Raw genomic sequence first — 16,403 nt, forward strand, 5'->3', positions numbered from 1 at the left:
GCCCTAATTTCGTTAAACTTAGGAATTATTTTGTGGGTTTGATGGCCATGCTAACCTACCATATTATAGCACAATTGTATTATTGCTATCTTGCATGTTTCAAGCCCTTAGGCTTTGCCAGTTTTTCCTGCTCGTTAACTGTTAATTAATTGTTAATTATCATAATTAGCTCTTATTCCTATAGAAGTTTCGTGCAAATCTGATGTTATTGATGATGATGATATTATAATATTATTTGTGTTCTATTTCGTGTGTTTATCAACAAGCGCTGTACTATATTTTGGCCGTGTTTAACATACACGACCTAGTTTTGATTACTTCTGAATTTCGTTAATCATACTACATCGCTAGTTCTGACATGGTCAGTCTAATATCACAGTCTGTAATTTGCAGTCTACCGAATGAAGCTTTATTCTGTGCTCTGAAAACAGTAACCATTTCGTTGAGAACCAATAATAAATAATTATTTAAGACATTAACAGTTTGGTTCTGATACTGTGATGCTTAACTGCCTATCAGGGGCGAATGAATGCGCTATCAATGGAGTCAGATTAGCAAACAATCGATCAATAACTAACAACTGTTCACAACTCCAACAGTACGCCCAGTTAGCAGAAACTGTTCATGAGCATATGTTCTTATTGTGCTCCAACTCCAACGGTTAGCATCGTAACTTCCGCTCCGCACAGTTAACAGCGAAAAATAAACAACACAAAATAAACAATGCAATACAGTAGGCTTATATTAATACTCTTTCACACAAATGATCACAAATATCAAATTTATTCACATAACGTCCTAAAATTTTATTCAAAATATATCATCTTGCATGACAATAAAGAATAAAAACAGTGTTTGGATTTAATTTTGTAAATTCAATTTGTCTACGTTTAACTTTTTGTCGTATCATTTGTTTTTTGTCATTTCTTGTGTGGGAATAAAAAATTAAAATGCTATAACCATCGTAGCGAGATGACATGATTAATAACTCCACAAAAAACTAGAAAAGTCAGCAAAGCCCTGAGGCATGAATTAAAAAAAGAACTGATAACAATGAATAATGGTTAGCACGGCCACTAAACCCAGCACACAATTATCCCAAACATAGCCTAAATTAATGCTGACAAATATAATATACGCTATATTCTTATTCGTTTTTGGACACTGAGGCAGTGTGGGGATTAGAACTTTTAGAAGAAAATTACCTGCATGGAGTTAGGTAGTAATAAGCTGATTATACACGATATGTAAAAGCACAATTATTGACAAGGTAATAGCATTAAACAATATAAGTTGGTAAGTTGGGTTTAGTGCATTTGGATGGTGAAAAACAACAAACTAACTGAAATAAACTTTATCTCAGGGACCATAATCTTATTCATTCACTTGGTTTACAACTGTTTAAAGCTATAAAATCTTTGTAAGTTATTGCCAAATCGTAATAGAAAGTTTGTCAACTTCGAAACCGATTATAGTGGTTAACTTTGGTCATAGCCTGGCTTTCGATGTCTTCAAATTATCTCGAAGAGTGAAATGAAGATATACACGCTTGGTTTCCACAAAAAATTGACCAGAAACAAGTTGTATTAAGCCTATAACATCTATAACTGCGAAGAGAACTTTACTATAGCAATTACAGGAGCTCTAAAATTGCAAAGCCTTTTTGAGCAACTTTTTTCTCATCGTATACCAAATTCCAATTGAAATTATTATAATAGCGAGTAAACACCCAATTCCAATCAAAAGATTTTGAGATATTTCTTCAGCATCAGTTAGAGGTTTTGATTTTTGTTCAGCTTCTTCAATGAATACTACAAAAGAAAAAAAGCCTTGTCTCCGTTCACTTATTAAAATTGCAAACCCTAATGGAATCATTCTATGCTTACAAATGCAGCTTCCAGTGTGATCTTTGTAAGCATGTGTTGTACAGACGCATTCCTCACGTCTAAGAGCATCGTAGACACAAGCTCCGCTTCCGCAGTCGCGATTGCACACATCGCCTGTGAAAATCAACAAAATACATTTCATTATTCGCATGAGAGCCTGCTGCGATACTGCGCAACGATGACAAGATGCTTTTGGAATTTGAATTTAATTAGTTAACTATAATTTATGATAATAAAAATATAATAACTATAATTTAGGTTAAGTAAATTTTTGGATAGTTTATGAAAAACATGAAGTTGAGCCATGTCCCATGCAAATCAAAATTTCGATTCTAAAGTATGAATATCACATATGTAGATGGCATAACGTCTTCCATAATACCTTTACTACAACTTAAGTTTCGTTTAAATAACCATATATGGTGACTGAAAAATTATTTGCAATGGTGTTTCTTTCTGTGCAATCGACTAAACTGTAAATTTCAAAATAGCTACATACTTGGATCTCTGACAAATGTAAATATCCCCGATCCGGAAGCGACTGCTTCAATTTGCCGTCGCGACCTGAAGCTCAAAACGGTTCTTCTTCTACGTGGTGCACACTGCCAAAGATGATATATAAAATTGACGGCATTGACTTTATACAATGTTTTTTTAATCAACATGATATTCGGAAAGGACAAACAAAATTTTTCTGGAATAAACGCTTTTTTAGAGAAAATATAACCGTCAGGATAATTGGATCTTTTAATCCAACAACTGAAAGCATACTTTAGCGAAAATAAATGAAAAGAAAATTTCTAAACACTAACGTCTGGCTCGCAGCTGGATCCACCAGTTTCAAGGCAAATTCTGATTCCAAAATTCAACGATGTGGTTTGGCTGTTGGAGTGAAAATGAGCTTTTAGACCAAGTTCCACTTGGGATCCAGTGCCTTGGGTGTTTATGGACAAGGTGTTAAGCAAAGCTGCGTTATTGGACGTGGAAGCCACTCTGCAACCCCCGCTTTATAATAGTGGTAAAAAAAATTAAAATTAAAAAGACAAAGACAAATCTGATAAAAATGCTTTTGCCGTTGCACATGTCACTGACTTTGATATAGGCTTGTTTATACCTTATTAGCTGGATGTTGTCACTCACTGTATCGGCCGCCGATGAAGAGAGAGTTTCGCAAACTGTTTTTAAATTTTCCGAGATAAAACTGTTTGGCCCAATCTGAAATTACACGCCTAAGGTTAATAAAGCTGTTACTGTAGCCTACATTTCTCAAAGATTTTGCCTTAGAGCAGTTTTTTTAAAGAATAGGTTTCGACTTCTTTGTATAAGTACGTCAGTTGAGCAAAGCACATACATGACACTCTAAATGGAAAAGGAAACAATTAAAACTATTTAAAGTTTACCTGAAAATTCATATCTGTGTCTGTGTTGATGGTAGATCCAGCGGACAAGGCCGTAGTGAAAGAGCTGTCTGTGAAAGCATTTACGTTGATGTCAACGACGCTCGTTCCAAGGTTGACAAACAAATCGTTGGGAAATACAACAGGTCTACCATTCAAAACAGAAAGAGTTGATTAAAGGTTTTGTCAACACTCAGACCACTTAATATGACTTTCAACACCTTGCCAACGATCCATTGTAAGTGTTGGATACATTTCCAGAAACAAGAAATGAGCAGGAAATGGGAATCGTGACGTAAGTTCCGATTGTCACATCTCCACTTGTATGAACGTTTGTGAGATTCCAGCTGTATAATAAATGCGTGTCGTTGTTCTAAAAAATTCAACAAGAACTTTGATAAAATATACGTTCATTAGTGCCGTAACTATTACTAAAATAGTTCAAAATAAAATAAAAAGTACAACAGCACTAATTGATGGTTATTACGTCAGAAATGAATAAAGAATATTGAAACAAGAAAATGAGCATCGTAATAAAAAATTTGGTCATTATGCGCAAACGTTTTTTTAAGAATATTTTTCTCTTGCAACTACCGTTATTGTCGGATTGCACGTTCCTCTGAAAGTCAAATAATCTCCTGAAAGACTCCCAGAGCAATTCCCGAGCAACAGATCTGTTTCATTTATGCCGAGATCGGAGAAATATGGAAAGTATGACGTACAATCAATCTGATTTGGGGAGCAAGTGTGATTGGTTGGAAGTTCTAAAAGAAGTTATAAAACAACTTATAGTTACAACTTTTTTCCATAAATTATGAATACAACGCAATTTTAAACAATACAATTATCTGGTATAATGTCAGAATTTATCAACAATTTCTTAACAAACAAATTACCGCAGGTGGTCCCACTAATCCCATTAGTTGAGCGATCAGCATACGTATTTGGGCAAGTGCATGAATAGCTTCCATCTGAATTGGTACACGTCGAAACATCGGAACATTCCGATTGGTTGTTCCTGCATTCATCGAAATCTGATTTAAAACATGAAAAATTAAAGAGTAAAAATAATAATATACAAAAGTTAATATCGTTTTTAAAATTTGAAGGATTCCCGTCACGACATGCAGTATATGGATTAATTTATTAAAACCACACAATAAATAGATGCTACATACAAGCATCGAACAATTAGCTTACCATAAGCTGACACGGCCGTTGAGTTGATCGTTGTTTCAATACTACTCATTCTCAATATATTGGTAAACTCCGCGGCGGTTTTTGTCGAATTTTGAAAACGAAAATAAACAACGTATACAGACACCGGGTAAGAAAAGGATGGGTTGACAATGGAATTAAGAATTAATTCCAAAGTTGCATTAAAGCTAGCAACCGAAAACTCCAATGTTTCATTTCTTGTCAGTTCATCGATGATGTCTTGTGACTAAATGCAATGTGATCGTTGCTAGTCGTATGACTTTGCAAACAACTAATTTCCAGTAAATGCAGGCCCAAAATACCACTTAAACAAATCTGTTCAGTAAAGTTATTACCGTATTTGCAAGCTCATCTCCACGAGTCGTTGCATTTCCGGTTGTCGTCCCATTTGTGACAAAAATAGCTCGATAGTAAAAGGAATAAGTTGGTTCTACAAAGAAAATTGTAGTAGGATTACAAGAATATATTTTATTATCAATTTTCATTATACAGTACTGAGTTAATCGTAAAATAATTTGCAAAATATTATAGACTATGTAAATTCAATCGAATTTCGTTGCGTATACCTGCTCGATGTATCGATCCCGCCAAAATTACGCAGAGAGAAACGAAGTACAAAGTTTGCGCCATCTCATGTCACCCACATCAACCTTGCGACACAAAATGACTGTACATAAACGTTGTAGAAGGTAGGCTTCAAAAAATTACCACCTCTAAAACAACAACACTAAATTATAAAAAACACTGTAATAAAAAGGACAATAAAACGAATATGTAAATCTTGGAAATACTCTGTTAACTTAAACAAACTGCATGCTCGCCGTATGACGTAAATAGTTTACAGTTGGTTTAAATATTGAATTTTATTTTTGTTTCCGCAAGGCGCATCGTGCTCGAGCCTCGCATTCCGAAAACAAATTTTCTGCAACTTTTCTTTCTGAGCTCGCCAAAGCTGAAAATTGTCTTGGGCCAGTAACTATTGCTAAGACATTTAGACTGCTAACACATGTACTCTGTAAGTAATTTACGTGTTTTGCTTCAAGTTTAAGGTATTTTTACTAAATATGTTTATTACATTGCCAACTTCATATCTTTCATATACTGTATTCTGGTGATTGCTGCTGGCTTAAAAAATTATACATCATGCCAATGACGAAAAATTCCTTTTTATTCTTATACAAGCCTATCAGTTGCCTTTCGTTAACCGACAAACAAATGTGTTTGCAGCTTCTCTGTGCTAAAAGACAATATTTCTTTTCCATTAAGATACTAAAATATAGAGTTTTTGAGGTATAATGACACAACAGAAAACCCACTTTACGCTTAGTTGAGCATGCGGGTTTCCTACCTTTTCCTACGTAAATTGTCAACCAAGTGTCAATTAGAAACTATCATCTCTATTCAGGTTCACTAACCACTCCAAAAATTAATAAACCTATCGATGAGAAATGGGTGAAGGCACACCCCATGAACCAGTTCTCATCAGAAATCTACCGTATCGTACCTATTTAATGTTGGTGTAAAATATTTCGTGTCATGGGAGAACTTTGACGCCAAGTGATTTTCAATGATAATAACTTAACCGCATCAAAATCAAGTTGCTGACAATGGGACAATCATGTTATGATCACGCGAAGTCGACATCTATTCTTCAATGAAAACAAGTTTGGATTTGAATAAAGTTTTTCAAGACGAGACCTTCAGGCTACTTATAAAGAAAAAAAGCACCAACCGCATTATATATTTGTCTTCGAAGTTGGTAGTACAAGGTAATTAAATTGGGTCAGCCCATCCACTTCGGTAGGATGCCCTGATATAGGCCCCTCTGTCTTTAATACTATAAAAAATGAACCTGACCACCTCCAGCATACTTATCTTGATATTGCTCAGTTAAATTGCAACAGTGTTAACTAAGGATTTTCCTGCTTATCTTTTTTTTTATATTGTTTTAAGATAGGCCTACGATTGATATTTCCATTTCAAGGTTTTTGTGCTTCTGTTTTTCTCTTGTATACCAAAACCAGCAATGCATTTGTTCAAATTTATTCATTTACCATAGTTACATATGACTGAGCTTACTACTTGCCGCAATGGATGACACCAGTTTATTTACAAATATGGGTCAAGTGATTACGATGCATAGACATTGAATTTTTACTGAAAAACTAAACTATGCCGAAGGAGGCTTTTAACCATAAATAACAAAAAGCAATATTTAAGCGTCATAGGATCAACATGGGATTGATATAGCAAAACGCTAAGAAATGCACAGCAAAATCACAGAATTACATATCGCAAAATTTTACAGCACTTGAGAAAGTATATGCAAGAAGTTTTGAAGCCATCACAGATCAAATATTGTATATACCCTGAAGAAATGAAACGTTCAAATTTACAGCTTTTGATAAAGCTTTGTACCAATTGACACAGCATGACCGAAATGAGCTTTTAACATACTTTTGTAACTGGCAATGCATTAAAATTTTTAGACGGGAAAATAATTTGAGATTTGACAACCAAATAGAGATTTCCTTCTTTGCCACCAACCTGGTCATCATCGTCGCCATTGTCAGCAGCCTGGTCAGCAGCCTGGTCAGCAGCCTGGTCAGCAGCCTGGTCAGCAGCTTTTTATATTATAAAAATAGACAAAGCGGACGTCGGGCGAATTTTGTTAATTATTACTTTTTATATCTCATAAATAGACAAGACAAAAATGTCGTCCTTTAAAAAGTTACATGCTCTAATTACATAAAAAATTACATAACACCGCTACAAAAACTAGAAAATGATTTATGAGCGTATATGATTGCAATTATGATATTTAGCAGCAGAACCATCAGTCAGCATGACGATGTGCGACAGATTTTCAGTATAAGCCAGCATTAAACAATATCCACAAACGTGCATGAAATACTACTTTACCCCATGTTAGTTGTTTAACCTTTAAATAGTGGTAATACGCTACAGTTGAAATCATTTCGTTTGTACAATCAGTTTGCCTTGATTCGATATGTAACGGACAAATTGATCTCTAATAACTAGCTACAGACACAATATCTAACTCAATATAAGATACTAAAACCGCACTACCAAGGAAGATGAAGTTTGGCATGCGGTGATTTTTTAGTTTGTGATATCATGAGTATTCACATATGAGGACATATCATATGATTTGGAAGCAGCCGCTCTCTTTCTGACAAAGAAAGCTGCGATCATAGCAATAAGAGCGACAACAAGAACGCAAGCAAGTCCTATCAAGATAAAAATGGTGGTCCTGTCCTCTGGTGCCGATGCTTCTGGCGTCTCTGGAACTTCCACAAGGTTGGATTCTGAAACAACTGTAATTCAGAAAACTTTCCTAGAAGTACGCTCTTGCCATGCATTATTAGCTTGGGAGCGTTTATTTTAAATTCAGGTTAAGAGTTTCGCAACGTCAGTCAACATCTCCACTATTGATTCAATTTGATAAATCTTTTACAATTTGTCTTTAAGGAAACTTTTTTCAACCTACCAATAAGAAGAAACATAAACTATACGAGGAGCTATGGCGTAGCCTATATAGCTTACCTTCACATTCGCCGGCTGCGTTTTTGTAGGCATTATCAGAACACACGCACTGGGGTTGGCGGGCAGCATCAAGTACACAAATTCCAACACCACAAACACGATTGCAAGCGTCATCTACCGGCCAAAATAATTATTACATATATACGCACTGACACTGCTGTAAATTACCAGCACCACACATGCAGGAAACTTTGATTGATAACGAACCTGGGGCTCTTTCAAAGGCGGTCTCAACTTCACCGCTTTCCACGTCTTCTCTCCTCATTCTCGCTTGGATGATGGAACGTCTTCTTCTGCTGCTACTACAATCCTACGAGATAAGATAAATTTTTAAAAGTTTGTACAAAATCAAAACCAGAATTTATACTTTGCTGAAATGATTCAAGTTACTTTAAAGTTATTTCAGGAAGGCATTATTTCGTTCATATATGACAAGACGCCCTCCTATAATTGCTTACCTCAGCACAGCTAGAACCTCCTGCCTCGTTGCAAGCAACAACCTCGAAATGGGCGACGGTAACAGTGCTGGTGCCGTAGAAATGAGCGTCCACCGCCACCAAAGCAGTTGACCCAGTACCTTGCCTGATAACGCTCAGAGTCTCCAAGATTTGTCTATTTTCATTGGTTTGTTCGACTTCACAACGATTACTGGAAATGAAAACTTTATGCTTAGAACTGTACGTTTAGGTTACATTATACTTCAAGCATATATTAATATCAAACCTAATCAGCTGAATTGATTGTTGAGTATTCCCAGCGGGAGTTGTGTAGAAAGATCGAACTTGAATTTTAATTGTACTAGGCAAGGCTGCAGTTGTTCCAAGCTAATACAGTACATGTAAAAAATAATTTCAATGAATTAAGTTGTTGTTCAGAGTTGTTTGAATTTTGCTTTGTTGTTATTACGAGTGGAATGTGGAAACGACTAAGAAGTGAAAAAGACAAAACTCCAAGTAATGTTTTTAGATAATGTTTGCTCTATGTAATTCACTGCTATGCTTCTTGGGTAGTTTTACCGAGAAGTATAGTTTTCGATCTGTGGTGACTGGGCCAGAGACCGCATTTGAGGTGCTTTCATCTAAGAATGGGGTTGCAGTAAAACCGAAGCTCTCCCCCGCCTCGTTGTTCAATGAATCGCCAAAAATTATATCCCTGGGAATAGTTAAAAATTTTATGTTTTTTTTTCAAAGCGTTTGTCTTGGAAAAATTAAGCAGGCGCAATTCTTACTTTCTTTCCGCGGAAACGTTGAAGGTCACATTCTGTGACGACACAAATGTACACGTGATTGGTATCGTGACATATTGCCCGATTGTGACGGTGGCAGATTCGTTGATGTTGGTTAAATTCCATGCGTAGAATATATGAGTGTTGTTTTCCTGTTACATTAATAAAGTAACAATTGATATTAAGCGGTGAAAGATTAAAACTTCAGACAAAGATTGACCCCACAATTAACGGAACATCACTTACGGAGATTGAAGGGTTGCACTCCCCGTTAAAGCTAAGATTTTCCCCCGATACTGTGCCGCTGCAGTTTCCTAGCAGTAATTCAGTCTCGTTGATGCCCAGGTTAGTGAAATAAGGTAAATAAGCGGTAACATTTACCGTCTCCGCCGAACATGTGAATGAAGTTGGTAATTCTATTGAATATATAAAACAATGTTGAATTATTAGAGAAATCCACGTATAAGTATTTTGAATTTTAAAACTTGCTCAAATACGATTGTCGGTTCGATGGAAGCATTTGAATCAAGAGACGCGAGAATACCGAGGAAAGCGCTTACCACAAACCGTTCCGTTTACGTCCCCGGTGGATCTGTCAGCATAAGTTTCCAGACATTCACATGTAAAGCTTCCGTCGGTGTTAGTGCAATTTGCGTTGTCGGAGCAGTTTCCATAGTTGGTCAAACATTCGTTGTATTCTTATAAAAAAATAAGAGTTAATTGATACAACAGCTTAGTGCTAGTATAATAAAATCCAACGAAAATAAATGCACCTGCAACTGATATGGTGTCGCTACCGATCGCGGTAGTGAAAGTAAAGTTGCTCAAGATGGTAGTAAGCTCGGCGGCGGTTTTCGACGATTGGTTGAAACAAATCTCAACGATGAATTCAGTTTCTGAAGAATTTCCTTGAACAGCTTCGACCGTAATTGACGAAGAATTGTAAGAGAATCCCAGAGTGCTTGAATTTGTCAATTCCTCAAGGAAATTGTTTGTCTGAAGACCATGGATTGCGAATTATAAATCATTCAAATTAACGTGTCTCAGTTTGCCAGCACTTACGGCAGTCGTAACATCGCTGCGTCTGGAGTCGACAGTTCCTGATGTAGCTGTAGATAAAGTGATCGAAAGTCTGTAGTAGTAATCTTCTCCAGCTTCTATAAACGTAAATGTATATGCATTAACATTAAAACAACAGCGCTCGATAAATCCGGTCGCTTTACAGGTTACAATCGACGCTTAAGAAAGCCAACACTGGAGAGTATTTTTTTTCTGTGGGATTAATGTTATGAGAAGACCAAAAATCAACCTTCACAGAAAGTCCCATTTCCGCTGTAACCGTCATTGCAGGTACATGTGTAACTGCCGGCCGAGTCTGCGCATGTCGCATTGCCGTCACAAGGGTTTGACGCGCATTCGTTAATATCTGTAGCAAAATATATAATGTTTGGCGTAATCACATTTTGTCTTTTAAAATTATAAGTGTAACCCTTATCCTCATGGCATAATATCTGAACATTGAAAGTTCTAATGCCACAGTGACTATCAAAAAAGAAAAACTACAGATAATGCGATGATTAAAAGGTGTATATGGTGAAGATCATTACTGTATAGATACAATTTAGTTGACAACTTACTTGAACAACTTCCCGATCCCACACCGGTTCCGGTATAGCCAGAGTTGCAAGCGCAACTGAAACTTCCAGCGGTGTTTGTGCAGGATGCTTGAGAATCGCAGGAAGAGGTGTTACTGCACTCGTCAACATCTGGAAAAAACGCGTGGTGTTATACAAATACGCCTTGTATATGGGGAGTTAGGCCAGGTTCTTATGGGTAGCGAAACATATAAAGGCAACCCAAGTTAACCTTCGCAAAACTTCGGATCAGCAGTGGTGTTTTCAGTGTATCCAGTGTCACAATCGCAAAAGTAAGTTTCTCCCGTAGGGTCCATGCACGTCCCGTTGTCTCCACAGGTAATGCTTAAACTTGTACATTCGTCGATCTCTACCGGTAAAAGAAAAATCCATGATTGAGTCTTTTAATGTTTTTCCTGTCTAAAGAAAATAGAGTTTATTTAAACCAAAAAGGGAAAAGTATCGTCTTACCTGTACAACTCACTCCATCTCCACTGAATCCACGATCACAAGCGCAGGTGAAGCTACCTTCAGTGTTGGTGCACGTCGCATTGGCGTGACAGTTGTCGGTGTTGGCTGTACATTCATCGATATCTATACGAAGAGCGAAAAGATAAGTTTGGTAGTTCAATTTTTATTAGAATTTCTCCCGTCACCACCCAAATATTCTATGAATAAATACTTATAGGAATTCAAGTACCGTTGCATTTTTGTTTTTATATTTCTTTAGCATAGTTCAAATCTGGCGCGTCTTATCAAAACTGGGCGCGGCTGATCCCTTTGTATAGAATTTTTTATGCGTTAGTTAACATCAAAATGGATATTTCTATGACTGTTAAAAAAAATCACGAAAATTTATGTTCAAAATGCTGTTCATAATTTCATGGAAGGTTACACATGAATAAGAAGAAGATATATTGTTCAATTATAAGATAACCGTTTGACTTCCAACGTATCCTCTTTTGGATGGGGATAGGCGCCTTACATTCTTAGAAATATGCTTTTTTATTTGTGTCATATCAAAACAAATCTTTAAAATTTAACCGCTCGCCCACGCTTTACTATTGCAAGTGACGGTCTTTTCGCGCTTTGTGGTAGTTAAAAAAAAAATAAAGAATATTAACCGCCAGCACATTTTTCCTAAAATTTTGTACATCACGTCGAATATTTATTTAAAACATATTAAGCATAACAGCAATAAACTCAAATATAATCAATGTCAGTAATTGCCAGCATTATAGTAAAACTTTATTGGTGTAAATGTCAAAATATTTTCACTGTTAAAACAGTTTTAGCCAGGAAAAATGTAATAACTTGACTTTGTTTGGAAGCATTATATGAATGAAAAAAGTAAATATCATTGTTTCAGGATTAGGTATGAAAACACGTTAACCTTTCTTTTTTCTGTTGAAATAACTCACCTACGCAAATTCTGCTAGTATCCAATTCATAACCAGAGTTACAGGTGCAAGTGTAATTTCCAGGTAAGTTTGTGCAATTGAATGTCTGAGCTCCGCAAATTGTTGTATTGGAACACTCATCGATATCTAAAAAGTGCATTTAAAATTTAGAGCAATATTTTCGGTACTGAAACTATAGAACAGTTCATGGTTATTAGAACTGTGTCAATACGCTATTATCTTTTTTATGCAGACATCTAATATCTTCTTTTTTGGTATGTTTTCTGTATGACATACGTATATTTGCCAATGAGTTTACCTGGGCAATTGGTTCCGTCTGGTATTATGGAATTGTCAGGTTCAAATGTCATTGTACTTGCAGTTTGATTGTAACCGCTGTTACACCGACATCGGAAGATTCCAAGCATGGCGTTAAGGTCGGTGCATGTGGCGTCTTCGTGGCAAGCTGAGTTGCCAGAAAACGAGCAAGCACTATTAACTGGAAAATAAATTTAGCGCTTCCTAAATTTATGAAAAAAAATGCAAAACCATATTCAACTTGTTTGCTTTTCCAGGCTATATACCAAAACTTACTGAACACAATATTCGACCCAAAACTAGCCATTTCCGCAGCGGATTGTGAAGCGAAAACGTTAGTTGTTGTGGAGGCGATTGACACTGTACTACCCACCGTAAATGTGACATTGAATATGCGGAGTGCTAAAATGCAATAGAATAATTCAAAATTTAAGTTAACAATTTTCAATCTTCAGGTACTTCTATTTTTCCAATGGTTGCTGTACGAAAATTATGCAACAAATCAAAAATCGTTGCACAAACCACAAATATGTAGGCAACAACAGCTTAGTTTTTGACTTACCCGCATCCGGTGTAAAAATCTGTGAAGAACACTGCACAACAAATAAAACGGTTATAGCGATGCTGGTCAAAAGAACCTTTGTCATTTTCTTTTCAGCTTGTGGGAAAATACTGCTTAAAATTTATAAATACTTGCCTTTGAAAAAACAGCACTTTACGAAATATCGCAAAGAGGCACTTTCTAAACAAGAAATTTATTGACAAATGTTGAACTTATTATCTTTAAATGTATTTATTCAGACATAGGTTAGAAAACTTTTCATGCAAAACTTCAAATTCGTTTTACAAAGAGTATAAGCCCCTTCAACTTTGTTGTCGACCCATCTCTAGTCTCCACAATGTTACATGGTCGGTGACGAAGTACACCCAACAGTTTATCTGTTAATAGCTGCAGAGTTGGCCCCACTTAGAGCTATTAAAATCATGCTAACCCATTCTGTTCTGGCTTAAATAAGCACGAAAACTGATGTTCATTCACTGCTGCTGGACCTTAAATTCTCTCCATCATGTTACTGCGACAACCCTTCCTTCAACCCAGGCTTTTATAGGGCGCACGAGATGACATCAAACCGTTTACGCAATACCGACACGCCCGTGTTCGTTAAGCTAAGCATTCCATTTTTAGTTATCTAAACAAACACGCGTATGCAATAGCAAGCTGAAGAATGAAGACTTTAAAATAATTTTTTAAAAAGAAGTATAAGTTATTTTAACGCGAGAGAAAAAATAGCTAGCCTTTTCTTGAAACCATGAAACTTTTTATTAGTTAGTTTATAACATACAGTATGTCAATTGTAGTTAATTTAAAAAAATGTGATTGTAATACTGGATATAATTTAGTTGACTTTTTTTTCAGGTTTTACTTATAATGACATAATATAGCACATATTAAATAGATATAGGCTATTTGTATTTAGATGATATCTGTCCAATATACTGTATATACATAAAATATATATAATTAAAAAAGTTATATGTAAGTGTGTTGTGTGATAATTGGAAATCGGTATTTTTAGGCATATAAACCATTTGCACAAAGATTTATTTTAAATTTCTGCCTCTGCAATTCGCACAAGAAGTCAATAGAGACGCCGTTTTTTGACCTTGTTGGAACTAAATTCTTTTCTAAAATTTTAGTGGTCTTGTAAAAGCAATTTTGAAGGCCAGGATCTTTTATTTAAATAAAATTCGGCGCACTTGTCGTAAGAGTGAAAGGGGTGCAACTAGGCGTAGCCGTACTGTATGTCGTTGTCATGGCTTATGACTTGAAATGGACGCAGTTCGTAGGCTATTTCCTTGAGTGATTTTAATTTTACAGAATGAATAATAAGCGTAGGATGTTGCGGTTGAACGCAAAACATAGAAAGATTCGCTTAAAAAAGCTGGATGTTTTTAGCAAGTCATTGGGAGAAAACCTTAAAAACGACGATAAAAGCGTAAGTCGTAGAAATATGAATATACACTACAAAGGTGGACTTCATGAAATGACCTTAATATAACAACGACCTCGCCTGTGCCTATAGGAAACGGCTGCTGGTTACACCCACAACGTTGGACGATATGCTGAAAGACAATGGTTATAGATGACACTAACAAAGCACAACGTCGTTCCGGGTAGATTTCGAATGAAGCCGTTGTGTTTGTATAGCAACAAGTTTATGCACAACGATTTTTTTGAAGCTCAAGTAAACGCCTTACTAAGTTTTCCATACAGTAATGGTCTCAAATTACGATCCGACAATTTTTTTACAATGGCTCTCCTCATTAGTAAATGAAGAAGACCCAGCATTACATGTGAAGTACACGGTGCCGAAATTCTGTGCAAATTATTCGAGGGGACAAACACGCAATTGTAGAAATGTCAATTTCATGAAATAAACGACATTCCTGTAGGGCGTAGGCTATACTATTAACTAAGTTCCTAACGTAAACATGAGAATGGTTGGCAAATTTTAATTTTTCACACTGCTTGGGAAATTACTATGTTAAAAGATTAACTTTCTACGTAATTATGTACTTCCCACAAGTTTTAGCGTGATTGCTTGCATTTAAAATAAACAGATAAATATAATGAATCAAAATACAATGTACTGTTGTAACCCTGAAACTATAGTCAAGTCAAGTTGTATCGCTGCCTTGAAATCAAAACATGCATTGGTTGGTGCAAACTTGGGTTGGAATCCCACTAGATGATTTGCAGTCAGTTTTTTCTGGCTAACCTAACCGTAACATCTCAATTAATGTATATTGCAGTTTGCTGACTATGATACTTCAGATTAAGATATCCTTCGTACATTCGCTGTAAATGATTCAACCTTTGTCCTAGTCACGATTGGTGTATAAAGATAAGTTGTGATAGTGGTGATTGTTGATACTTGATGAGTAGTGATTAGCAACTGACAAACGTTATAAATAAAAGTGTGCTTCCATTTTTGGTATGACGTAAGAATTGACTGTATCTACGTAGGAGGTTACTGCCAACTGGTTGTACTTTCCAGATGTTTGAGGTTTATGGCTGTAGTTAACCACATGCAGTAAAATGAAATGGAAAAATACGTCAAGAAATGACCTGGTAGCTGTCCAGTTTCACAGGGATAATTGGAAAAAACACTGAAGCGTCACGCGGCCCACAATTATTTTATTACAAGATAAAATATGCGGTTCATTATATTGTGCTTAAACATCCACACTTAGACCGCAGCTCACATACTGTGTATAGTCTTTAGTAGCTGTCACTGTTGCCATTATAATACAATAGATTAATAAAAAAGATTTAACTTGTTTAATGTCATGTCGCTTCAAAGAATATATAAGTGAACAAAAATATGTGTTGGGTCGATTTATCGATAGCATGGGAAGTAGCTGGCTGCGGCCTGTTACACAAATTGTCAAAGCTAGTCTTGTGTAAATTAAATTTTGATACGCCATGTAATTGTTAGCTATATCCAAAGCGATGTTATACCGAAACAGTTAGTTTATACGAAAAAAGTCAAGTAAATTTTGAAAACTTGCCTAATCCTTATAAGTAATGCTATTGCAATTTGTTTATTTAGTAGACACACGTACCTCAAACTTGAAATAACTTTTCACGCACACTGAACCAAAATAACACGCTGCCATTGTAGTAATTGTCATATTCATGTTACACCACATTAAGGTGAAAATGAACCTACTGAACGTTACTGATGTCGGAGCCC

The 16,403-nt window shown here is 36.0% G+C and overlaps 2 protein-coding genes across 3 annotated transcripts; both read right to left on the minus strand.

Annotated features, from left to right (window-relative positions):
* Positions 1 to 767: 767 nt before the first annotated feature.
* Positions 768 to 5,238, minus strand: LOC143465221 (uncharacterized). Its single transcript, XM_076963412.1, has 12 exons — positions 5,068 to 5,238; positions 4,837 to 4,931; positions 4,484 to 4,727; positions 4,180 to 4,317; positions 3,878 to 4,047; positions 3,505 to 3,656; positions 3,287 to 3,431; positions 3,001 to 3,101; positions 2,699 to 2,891; positions 2,386 to 2,488; positions 1,887 to 2,000; positions 768 to 1,811 (listed from the first exon to the last, which is right to left on the minus strand). The coding sequence occupies exons 1-12, from the start codon at positions 5,129 to 5,131 to the stop codon at positions 1,645 to 1,647; spliced, it is 1,686 nt and encodes a 561-aa protein (XP_076819527.1). The 5' UTR covers positions 5,132 to 5,238; the 3' UTR covers positions 768 to 1,644.
* Positions 5,239 to 6,531: 1,293 nt separating this feature from the next.
* Positions 6,532 to 13,413, minus strand: LOC143466000 (uncharacterized). Of its 2 annotated transcripts, XR_013118680.1 has the most exons (20): positions 13,208 to 13,413; positions 12,922 to 13,047; positions 12,647 to 12,826; positions 12,349 to 12,474; positions 11,399 to 11,521; positions 11,160 to 11,297; positions 10,931 to 11,059; positions 10,603 to 10,719; positions 10,356 to 10,450; positions 10,067 to 10,289; positions 9,854 to 9,991; positions 9,540 to 9,709; positions 9,297 to 9,445; positions 9,085 to 9,220; positions 8,792 to 8,892; positions 8,527 to 8,716; positions 8,276 to 8,378; positions 8,069 to 8,182; positions 7,115 to 7,830; positions 6,532 to 7,078 (listed from the first exon to the last, which is right to left on the minus strand). XR_013118680.1 is itself a non-coding variant. In XM_076964572.1 (19 exons), the coding sequence occupies exons 1-19, from the start codon at positions 13,290 to 13,292 to the stop codon at positions 7,625 to 7,627; spliced, it is 2,649 nt and encodes an 882-aa protein (XP_076820687.1). In that variant the 5' UTR covers positions 13,293 to 13,413; the 3' UTR covers positions 6,532 to 7,624. The 2 variants fall into 2 exon arrangements, 1 of the variants encoding a protein (XP_076820687.1); XM_076964572.1 differs by having other exon boundaries at positions 6,532 to 7,830.
* Positions 13,414 to 16,403: the final 2,990 nt, after the last annotated feature.

The sequence above is a fragment of the Clavelina lepadiformis genome, chromosome 7 (genome assembly GCF_947623445.1).
Source record: "Clavelina lepadiformis chromosome 7, kaClaLepa1.1, whole genome shotgun sequence".
Classification (NCBI taxonomy): domain Eukaryota; kingdom Metazoa; phylum Chordata; class Ascidiacea; order Aplousobranchia; family Clavelinidae; genus Clavelina; species Clavelina lepadiformis.